We start from the raw sequence: 11,605 nt of genomic DNA, 5'->3' as shown, positions 1-11,605 counted from the left end.
TGTTGATGAGTATGTGGAGGGTGAGCTGAGCTCCCCAATGGATGGTTTATTGTGTTTACAGGTCGGGTGAGTCGAAAACTCCCCGTTGGAAAGTCCATTTTATGGCCGGACTCTGTCCGTTTGTTTTCTTGAAATTGGGCCCAAATGGGCCTTAGAGTTGGGTCAATGAATAGTTAAGGCTTACTACGGGCCTCGGGGGCTTTAGGCTGGCCCAGGTCCTAGTGCCGGTCCGGCCCATAGGTTGGGTCGTGACAAATTGAATCAAAACTGATAGATTTAATTTTATTTAATTATGAATCAAAATTAAAATTTTTTTGAAAAATAAAATTTTGAAGGTTAAATTTATTAAAATTAGACTAAATTAAATCAAAATCAAATTAGAATTAGAAAGAACGAGGGAAGCTTTACAGGATTAACTCAAAACCTTAAATCAAAATTGTTGGAGTAAATTGCATAAAACTATCTCTAAATTATTATTATTATTATTATTATTATATTTGCTATTATGTAAAAAATACTATATTGTTACTATTTAAAGGAAAATAATTAATAATTATTTAAAAACTTAAAATTGAATTTAATTTTGATAGTCAGGTAATAATTTAAAATTTTAATTCAAATTTAAATTGTATTTAACTTAAATAATTAATGATTTTATGATCAGTAAAATTTTATACTATAATTTTAAATTGTTTTATTAAAATTAAAAAAAAAAAAAGCTTTACAATGTGTAGGCAAAATTACAAGTTAATAATAATATACAGAAATTTGACGATAAATTATAGAAAGTATATGAATGAAAAAAATCCATATATATATAAAAATATAAATATAAAAAAATTAAAATTTAATATTGTAAGTGCATCCAATAATTTTCCAAACGTGACAATGAGTGGGCCTTGTGATTACTTTCCTTAGTTTGCAAACTCTTCACCCACCAGGTGGCCACAACATTTTTTATGGTCGTATGGCCTAGGTGGGTCAATTGCCCTCGCCAGACGAGATTGCTTGCTCTCACATCGCTGCCCTATATGGACTTGTGGAGACGTATGGTTAGCTTCCTTCTAGTCACTAAATGCTTGATTGACAACGACACATAACAATCCCTATGGGTTTTCAAAATGAAACTCCCATGTAGAGTCCACTACATTTCAAATTAAAACTCTATGAATCCAAATTGAAATCGGATAGTTTCTCTCTTTTTAAATCACATCGAATTAAACTAGTTTAATTTAATTTAAACCGATAATTTTTAAGAAAAAATTTAAAATATTTTAATTATTGAATTAATTTAAATTAAATTAAATTAAAATTAAAAAAAAATTATATAATTTAATATAATCATCGCTATTGACTCTGATTTAAATCCGAACTAACAGGAGCAAAAGGAGAAGGGAAAGAGGGAGCCTTGGCCCCCAACTCTAGAAGTAAGAAGGCACTCCCAGCAGGTCACTCTTCGGTAGCTGAAAAGCCACGCCACTGCGAATCGCCCGTTTCAACAGTAGCCCCATTGAGCAAAATCCAGGGGCTCGAATTTCTGGTTTTGTGGGCGTGGGGGCCAACATAGTTGATTGGTAAGGTTAGTGTGTCCAATTATCTCACGTTTTCATCCGGCTCAGCGTAAAAAGAATCTTCCCTCTTTTTGAACAAATCGTACCGTCCTAAAAAGGTCACGTGCATTGAATGAGGTCGCCACTGCCTTTGTACGTCTTTGCCGTGCGGACAACACGTAAGCAGTGAAGTTTGTCTTCTGATGTATTATTAATTTATACGGATTATGATTAAACTAATAATCTGGTTTTTAATATTTTTTTTTAATATATTTTATGGTTTAAATTATTCTTCTTTCGGATTAAAATATTAATCAGGTGCTGCCTTTGATTCAATTCGATGCCACCCGTGCTATGAGATTCATATACATTCTAAATGGAATATTTTTTTTCACTACCCAACAAAAAAAAAAATTTGTATTAATTAAAAAAAATAACTTATTAAATAATAAAGCCATAAACTAATATAGACTAATAGTGATGTCATTTTTGTATTATTTATAGTGAAATGTTCTATGTGATTACAGTATATCTAACAAAATTAATATGTTGCATGAAGTGAATCTTGGGGATCTAAAATAGTATGGTTAATAAATATAATTAATTTTACAATATCTAAATTCATTCGCTATAAATTTGATTATTAGTACGTCGTGAAGTGAGTAATATTAAATAATTTATAAATTTTGAATACTAATAAGAAATTATATTTAAATAATGGAAAATAATTTATATAACCTACTTGAACTAATTTTAGATTAATATTTTATTGTTGTTGTGTAATGAAATATTCTCACAATGCCTCGAAATTCTGGACTATATCCTTCACTTTCTATTGTATAGATGCTGAGATTATAAATTATTTTTTTTCAACATCAGTTTTCATGTACGTATAAATAAAAATGTAAGGTCATGTTTGAACTTAAATTTAAGAGATTGAAAAAAGTTTTGTTTTAGAAAAATACTGTTTTAAATATTTATAAAATTAAATTTAAAAAATTTTAATTATTTTAAAATTATTATGATTAACTGCATTAAATATATTTTAGATTAATTTTAATATAATAATAATTAATAAAATTTTAAAAAAATTTAATAATAAATTCAATAATGATGCAAAATAAAATCTACATTTAAACTCTGCTTCAATAACTAAAAAATTGTAGGTTGGATTTTAGATAAAAAAAAAAAAGATTATGTTATTTATTTTTTCACGATAGGTACAACACACTCAGTACTCAAAAATAAATTTTAATATTTTAATAAAATTATAGTAATTTTATTGAGATTCATCTTTTTTAACAGGGCTCTAATTAAAGTCTATAAGTGAATTGACTTTGCTTTATTTTATTTAAAAATTAAATTTTCAGAATTTCACATCAAATTTGAGTTGAATTACTTTATTTGAAGACATCTAAAACATTTTAAGCACTTTTGTTAAATGTCACGTCAATTTGTTTTTTCAAAATATTGATTGTAACTGGTAGAGAATTTATTGTTTAATAAATTAAAATAAAAATTTTATATTATTAATTAAAATTTAAAAACAATGCTATTACAATATCCTAAATGCAGAATCAATAAATAAAATTTACTAAAAAAAGCTATATTTGAGTCGCAGCCTTCTTTCCTTGAAATATTATTTATTAGGAAATTGCTAGTATATTTGCATGTGATCAATAATAATTTTAATATAAAAATAATTTTAATTTATATATTTTTATTTTTAACATATAAAAATAAAATAATATTTTTAATTTATATCTATTTTTATTATTTTTTAAATAGGCTAATTTTTTTCTTTCACAATTTTTATTTAACATTTTATTATAAAAATATAATAAAAATATTAATTAAAGATGTGAAATAACTTAAAATTGTTTAAATTATATAATCATTTTTAAAATATCTTCTTAAGGAAATATAATATTTAAATATTATTTATATATAGTAACATAATATTATTTTAAAGAGTCTTCGGGCTCTCACATCGGTTATGGACGTGTGTGTAGCTTTATAGATATGTGCTAAGATTTCTCCTAGTTTTATCCAGGTGTGAGTATTGATACAGTAACTTCTATACTTCTATGTGTGCGTTTGTTTCATCTTACTATTAAAAAAATAAAAAATCCTTATTGCTATTTGTGGATAGGTCAATGTGGTCTAGTTGAAGTTCCATATGAGGCGTACCTAGGGCTTCCACATTGATTGTGGACGTATGTGTGTGGATAGGGCTTCCACATTAATTGTTGACGTATGTGTTTGGATTTATAAGTATGTACTAAGGTTTTTTCCAGTCTTACCTTGGTATAAGTATATGTACAATAACTTTTATATTCTCATGTATTTCATTTTACTTTTAAAAAACATAATATTATTTTAAAAAATAATATTATTAGTATATATATATATATATATATATATATATATATATTAATCCAATGAGAAAAACAAAAATGCTGACACGAATTTTCTTCAAAAGATGTGAAAAACGTATGCATTTGTTACGCATTTAACTCAAGACGGCAACTTGATATAAAGGTATCCCAACGGCCACCCTGTGCTCACTGGACTCTGCTATCCACTGCTTGCGGTTTTTGATATTACTGTGCAGTGTGTGTATATATATATATATATATACACTTTTAATACAATGAGAAAAAAAAAAATGGTGACACGAATTTTCTTCAAAAGATGTGAAAAACGTACACATGTTATGCATGAAACTTAAGACGGCAACTTTATATAAAGGTGTCGCAACGCCTACCCTGTACTCACTGGACTCTGCTATCCACTGCTAGCGGGTTTTGATAGTACTGTGGAGTGTGGGAAGAGCTCAAGTTTTCATCAATGGCTACTCTTAGGAACTTGTTGAAGAAAAAATCTTTAACGTCCAACGAGCTTGCTATAAGGAGGTTCGTCTCTTCCGAGGCTGCTGCTGAATCTCCTTCTTTTGCTCAAAGAATCAGGGATCTGCCCAAGAATCTCCCTGGAACTAAAATCAAGACTGAAGTTTCTCAAGTAACCCTCTTTCTGTCACTCCTTCGTCATTATAGTTTATTTCTTTTCTTTCTACGCAGTCTTTTTGCTCGGCCTTTTCTGGATTTTTTTTTCTTATCATTTTAAATTTTTTCTGATGAACCTGTAATTTGTGTGTAATCCTCCTTTGTGTGAGATCCTAATAAAGTAATAAGACTCTTCCACTTATTCTTGTTTTGCTTTTATCTTGATTTCGACTAGAACCTGCTTTGGAGAAATTATTTTCGGTATATAATGAATTCCCTGTTCTTTACTCTCTTTTTAATTTCTGAAAAAGTTTTGATTGAACCCAGATGCTACTCAAGACTTGATCATATTTGTGAAAATATGTTTTGGTGTTTCTCATTTTATTAAATCTTTTGTTCTCTGTTTCCTCACTTGTTTTTTCCTCTCTATTTTTCAGCTTATTGGGAGAACTCCCCTTGTTTATCTTAACAAAATGAGTGAAGGATGTGGAGCTTACATAGCCGTCAAGCAAGAGATGATGCAACCAACTGCCAGCATCAAAGACAGGCATGTTTGGTTATTATCTTCCACTACAGAATGCTAATGAAATATATGCCCCGCAAAGTTAAAATCAAATGATTAAAATCATTCATTTCTGGTACAGGCCGGCGTTTTCAATGATCAATGATGCAGAAAAGAAGAATTTAATCACTCCCGGGAAGGTTCGCTCAACAGTTTTTCCAAATCATCTAGATTTGCCTGTATACTCTTTGTTAACCGACTAGTGTACTTGTGTTTTATTAGACGGTCTTGATAGAGCCAACATCTGGTAATATGGGGATTAGTATGGCTTTTATGGCAGCCATGAAAGGATACAAGATGGTTCTAACCATGCCCTCTTACACAAGCTTGGAGAGAAGGGTGACTATGAAGGCATTTGGAGCTGAGCTAATTGTCACTGATCCCACCAAGGGGATGGGTGGAACAGTTAAGAAGGCCTATGATCTTTTGGAATCCACACCAAATGCTTTCATGCTACAACAATTTTCAAATCCTGCAAATTCTAAGGTACATAATCTATCAACATCGCATCACTTTAACTAGTTTCTTGGTTTATTGCTCAGTAAATACTAAATTGATGTCTGACCTTAAAATGGAAAACAGATCCATTTTGAAACGACAGGTCCTGAAATTTGGGAGGATACACTTGGTCATGTTGACATCTTTGTAATGGGAATAGGCAGTGGAGGAACAGTCTCTGGCGTTGGACAGTACCTTAAATCTCAAAATCCTAATGTTAAGGTATGTAATTTATCATTGATTTCACTGCATTACTACCATGTACTGTCAGATATTTGGTTTTATTTCTTCCAAAATGTTTTAGAACTGTTTCTGTTATGGTAGATATATGGGGTGGAGCCTGCTGAAAGTAATGTGCTGAACGGTGGTAAACCAGGTAAGAATCCTTTTTTTTTTTTTTTTTCTTTAATCCCTTGTTAATGCTCTTTTTGGTCCCTTAAAAGAATTCTGCAAAAAAAAAAAAAAAAGAGCTAAAATTTTAACTTCTATTTTCAAATGATGAATGTTTGTTTTGAGATTCCAAATTATAAGTTTTATCTTCTATTAAATTGGTAACCAAAGGAAGAATCCAATGGAGGAAGAAAAGACAAACTAATATATTGATTCTGTGATTGTGAAAGCTTATTTTAAGTCCCGGTTGTCCCTTGCCTGGTTGCCATGTTGGAGAAGTTGATGTTTCTGATGTTGTGTCATTTGGAATAGGTCCTCATCAAATTATGGGTAACGGAGTTGGATTTAAACCAGACATATTGGACATGGATGTAATGGAAAAGGTTCTTGAGGTAAGTGTCATTGTGTAGAAGGAAAGATAGGAGTGTGTATAGCAATGAAATGAAAGTTCTCTATGATGCTCCGGATCAAATGCGCAAAACTGACTGTGAAATGCTCAATCGACAGGTTAGCAGTGAAGATGCAGTAAAAATGGCTAGGAGATTGGCATTGGAGGAGGGGCTTATGGTAATAACTTGAACAACAATTTTAGTTCTGTTATAGTTAATATGTTGTTTTAGTCTTGGTTCAACCTTCTTGTTCGTGTAGGTGGGAATATCATCTGGAGCCAACACAGTTGCTGCACTTAGACTTGCTAGAATGCCAGAGAACAAAGGAAAACTCATCGTGGTAAGAACAACTTCAACTCTGAAGTGATAAGGATGCCCACTGATTTGGGGAGAAAAAGCTATGTTGCTCATTGCTTTTTCTCTTTAAATAATGGGATTCATATAACAACGAAAGTTGTTAGAACAACTTTGCTTTTCCTAGTCATTAGTCTATACAAATTTCTGGTTCGATGTCAAAAGCTTACAACTTCACTATAAGTAATCATTGTTATCATTGCGTCTCGATTGCTTGATTGGAAAATAAGTTCTCAGAACAAGTCCATTACTGATTTGAATTGCAGACTGTTCATCCAAGTTTCGGGGAGCGATACTTGTCATCTGTCCTGTTTGAAGAACTGAGAAATGAGGCTGCAAACATGCAACCAGTTCCAGTTGACTAAGTGCTTTGGGATGGGGTGCTCTATAAATAATATTAAATCTCTTGTATGCAATCATTTGTTGACTTCATATTACTTAATAGGTTTCTTGGGTGAAAAACTATGTCTGCAGAATATTGGTTGTGATAAAGCTTATTATCTGGTAGAAGTCCTGTATTATGGCATCAATTCTCACTTCACCCTGAATCTGAATGGCATCAGAGTGTTCAAGAAATGTTTGGCAAACTAGCTAGTTCAGCTTGACTGTTTTTGGATAAGCTAGCTTTATTAATCCAAAACAAAACAAAGTATCTGCTACAAGCCCAAGGGCATGGTACAAAGGGAAATATACATAAAGAATCTATAATATGGGAAAGCTCAACAATCTTATTTATGGGGATATGAATAGTAACTTTTGGTTGGAAAGAATGTTGTTAAAACGAATTGGGGTAAACTAATTATGTTAAAATATGCAAGTATAAGCATATGCCCATTATTTACACCAGAAAATGAGGTTTTCTTGTTAGCTTTTGAATTTGAATAAAAGGGTTGTGGAGAAGACTATCTGGTTTTGGGCTGAAACTGAAACCAAATTGGGAGTCCGGTCTTTAAGTCTTGGAGACCTAAGATTGAACTTAATGGTATCTCTTAATTTTTGATTTCGATTTAGTTTTGAATTGTTTATTTTAATTTAATTAAATTTAGAAGTTAATTTAAAAAAAATAAAAAAATAAAAATCTACTGAATCGAGTCATGTTCATTAGAAATGATCTGCTCCAACTTTAATCCAATTCAAATGATTCTGGTTAAGTTTAAGTTTAATCAATTTCAGTTTAATTTTAATCGAATGAATTTCAATCCAAAATCAGACGGCCCATGCCTAGGATTAAAGAAAAAAAAAAGGAAAAATTATTATTTAATCACTGTATTTTAATAAAATTAACTACTTGATTCTTGTATTTTAAAATTATTATTTAATCTCTCTATTTTAAGAAAACTAATTAGTTAATTTTTATATTTTTAAAAATATTACTATATAGTCACTCAATTTTATTGAAACTGATTAGTTGATCAATGTATTTTAAAAAATATAATATTTTGAAAAATATATTATTAGATAAAAGTAAAAATTTTACTACGAGGAGACTACATCTGAATTTATATAAATATATATATATATATATATTTTAATTTCTAATTCTTTAGACATTATTTTTATATTTTCACTACTAAGAAATAATTTTCCTTTATTACTTACAAATTTAAGTAAACTGATTAATTTTTTTATGTAAATAATTTGTACTGTTTTTAAAAACATATGAAAATAAAGAGATAATGAGAGGGTGAAGGGTGTAAGCGTAAAAGAGAAGCAATATGAAGACATAATGTAATACCCCAAAATTTTAAATTTTATGAGCATTTTTGGTATTTTAATTTTATTTAAATTTTAGGAATTTTTTTGAGATTTTTCGGATTTTAAAAATCGGGTTCGATTTTCTGAAAATATAAACTTTAATGATTTTTAAAAATTTATTTAAAGACCACGTGGCAAAACTAAAAATATATTTGGAGTCTACGTATTTTTCTGAGTTTTCTGGAATTTTTTCGGAATTTTTGGACCTCGTTTTCGGTCCCGAGGCAGAGTAAAAATTTAAAATTTTGTATTTCGAATCGAACCGGCCGAATCGAACCGGACCGGATCGGACCGGTCGAATCGGACCGGTCTTCTTCTCTTTTTCTCCTCCCTCCCGCGCGCGACGACCCTCTCCCCTTCTCTCTCTCTTTTCTCTCTCCTCCCTCCTCCCCTTGCCGCGCCGCCGCCTCCCCTGCGTCCCCACCTTGCCGGCGCCCCACCTCGGCCCTTCCCACGGCGCGCTGAACGCTTGACGGCCTTGGAAGGGGCCAGCGCTGCGCCGTTTCAGCTTCCCCGGCCAAATCCGGCCGATCCGGCCACCAATTGGACCGGGTCTTGTGTCCAAAATCATCTACTCGGCGAGAGCTTTCCATAGACACCAAGAACGCCGAAATCCATCGAGCGGATTGTCCGATTTTTGCTCGGGAAGATTTTAGCCCATTTCGACTTTTGGGCTAAATTTCTCGGCAAGTGAATCCCACGAAAACCGAGGCCACCAGCACGCTCCATTCGTCGAGAGCTTCGCAATGACATAAATTTCAAATTTTTCCGACACCGTTTTTCGATGGGTCCCACGAAACTTCGCAGTGTTTTTCCGAGCATTTAATGAGCTTAGAAAATTCTGAAAAATTAATGTACTAACCCCCGTGTTATGGGCTTCGTGTAGGTATCCTCGATTAGCGGAAATTCGGCGATTGGCCAAGTGCGCAAATTTGGGCGAACGGACGTTCTGGAAAAGTCTCGGGTGGACGAGGTTTTGGCTAGCCCCATTGTCGACGTCGAGTGCGTTCGAAGTCGGAATCGGCAAAGGTAAACCGAACCTTGCTTTTCGTAATTTTCTAGTGCTTAAATAGGATTAAAAATCCATAAAATATTCATGGTAGCTTAGAAAATTACGATTCTTTATGCAATAGCTAAGTAATATTGCTCAGGACCGCGGGGTAAAGTTTTATAATTTGTAGAGCTTGTTAGGGCAGATTTTGCAAAAATGATCAATAATAAGGACTAAATTGAAATTTTACATATTGTGATGGATGATGATTTGATGGGCCCGGGAGGCTGTGTGATATGATTGAAGCTGTTGATATATGGATTGTGAATATAGAAGTGCGTTTTTAGCCCTTTTGCGGGTTGGGTAGGTCCAGGTATAGGGGACTCTGCCGGATTTTCGGCACGACTTAGGACGTAATTGGTCTTTTCTTTGTTTGTATTGAGTCAGATTGTATTAAATAAATGTAATATGATTGTCAGGTGAGCCGGGACAGCCTTCTTCCTCCGTCCAGCCGCCACAGTGATTGTCGTCAAGTCTGTGAGTAAAATATTAATTTTAATTGTAATTTCGATATTATTATATGTTTAAGCATGTCCATGCATCACTTATATGCATATATCTATGTAGATAAATCCTAGGCACGATTTATGTTGCATTCATAACTGTTGATGTGCCATGGATATTGTTGTGGTAATTTGGAGGCGGTGTGCGTGCGTTGGCGTGCGTGTGATGTGGTATGGACTATGGATAGGGCCAGGTAGTCACGGCTTGAGTAATTTGGGACCCGATCCTTCGAGGGGTAGTCACGGCTTGAGTAATTGGGACCCTCGATTTGGTTATTAAGTGGAAGTCAGAGCTTGAGTAATTCGGGCACGGGTTGGATTTAAGAGAGGCGTATGGGGATCGGCTCCCATATGTTATGATTGATACTACAGGTGTTTGAGTGCTCCAAATTACCTTTTGATGTTATGATGTGAAAATGTTGTTGATGTTGCATTTCACTCTACGAGTGCATTAGTTCTAGATAGTTATTGTTATTATGGTTAAATTTGATATTTTTCTCTCTGAGTCGAGCGCTCACTCCTGTTCAATATTTTTTTCAGGCTACAGGAGGATTTTATTTTGGTTAACCTGCTTTTCTCCCTCGCAGGTCAATTATTACTGTTTGTATAAACTTGTTAAATCTTAGAATTTCCATGTGTTAGAAATGTTATTTGATTTGGAGTCTGTAAACTAAATTATTATTTTGGGACTGTAAACTTAATATGCTATGCATGTTTGATGGATTGGATGAGGAGTGAGCTCCCATTTATTATTATGTTGATGAGTATGTTGTGTGTGAGCTGAGCTACACATTTTAATATATATTGTGTTTACAGGACTAGTGAGTCGAAAACTACCCGTTTGAAAGTCCATTTTATGGCCGTACTCTGTCCGTTTGTTTTCTTGATATTGGGCCCAAATGGGCCTTAGAGTTGGGTTAATGAACAGTTAGGCTTACTACGGGCCTCGTGGGCTTTAGGTGGCCGAGTCCTAGTCTTGGTCCGGCCCATAGGTTGGAGTCGTGACAAATGTGGTATCGAGCCTAGGCTCCAGTTCTTAGGAATGTGTGTCTAAAGTGTTGGGAAGAGTCTACTAGGAGTCACATGCGGAAAAATAAGGTCCACATTCGTCTTGCATTGTCGTCTTTTCTTCTAGTTTATTCTTAATATATTGTGTATAAATATGAGTCAATAGAGTGTGCAATGTGCGATTTTGAATTTTGTGGGCTAATCTTTGCTGAATTTCGAAAATGCGTAGAAGCGGGAGAGCTGCCTTGCACGAGAACGGATGTGCTGACGAGGTGTCGGCACGAGGATGAGCGCCTTTGCCAGGAGGCGGGGTAGGAGGCCTAGAGGCTGCTCAAGTAAAGCGGCTACCCACGGTCGAAACGATCTTTCATGCACGAGTCCCATGGACCCCATGGCGGCTACTCTGGGTAGTGCGAAGAACCATCGACATGATGGCGCAATATATGGTCCACCCTCCACAGCGGCGATCCACACGCACCAAGAGGAACCTTACAAGCAGATAATTAATTTTAAGAAGTTGGTGCAGTACTTATGATGTGT

At 33.6% G+C, this 11,605-nt stretch overlaps 1 protein-coding gene across 1 annotated transcript; it reads left to right on the top strand.

Moving 5' to 3' along the window:
• Positions 1-4,207: 4,207 nt before the first annotated feature.
• LOC110660627 (bifunctional L-3-cyanoalanine synthase/cysteine synthase 1, mitochondrial) lies at positions 4,208-7,324 on the top strand. Its single transcript, XM_021818975.2, has 10 exons — positions 4,208-4,571; positions 4,993-5,102; positions 5,200-5,257; positions 5,340-5,603; positions 5,700-5,837; positions 5,940-5,991; positions 6,318-6,397; positions 6,513-6,572; positions 6,654-6,734; positions 7,015-7,324. The coding sequence occupies exons 1-10, from the start codon at positions 4,401-4,403 to the stop codon at positions 7,111-7,113; spliced, it is 1,113 nt and encodes a 370-aa protein (XP_021674667.2). The 5' UTR covers positions 4,208-4,400; the 3' UTR covers positions 7,114-7,324.
• The last annotated feature ends 4,281 nt before the right edge of the window (positions 7,325-11,605 follow it).

This window comes from Hevea brasiliensis, chromosome 2 (genome assembly GCF_030052815.1).
Source record: "Hevea brasiliensis isolate MT/VB/25A 57/8 chromosome 2, ASM3005281v1, whole genome shotgun sequence".
Taxonomy (NCBI): Eukaryota; Viridiplantae; Streptophyta; class Magnoliopsida; order Malpighiales; family Euphorbiaceae; genus Hevea; species Hevea brasiliensis.
The sequence above is the reverse complement of the archived record's forward strand: the minus strand, read 5'-3'. Positions and strand labels throughout refer to the sequence as shown.

What these genes read in the sequence shown, in the direction of transcription:
- LOC110660627 (XM_021818975.2), top strand. Translation starts at nt 4,401, where the DNA reads ATGGCTACTCTTAGGAACTTGTTGAAGAAAAAATCTTTAACGTCCAAC. An exon ending in GCTGAACGGTGGTAAACCAG is followed by an intron (nt 5,992 to 6,317) that starts GTAAGAATCCTT and finishes CATTTGGAATAG; the next exon opens with GTCCTCATCAAATTATGGGT. An exon ending in ACAAAGGAAAACTCATCGTG is followed by an intron (nt 6,735 to 7,014) that starts GTAAGAACAACT and finishes TTTGAATTGCAG; the next exon opens with ACTGTTCATCCAAGTTTCGG.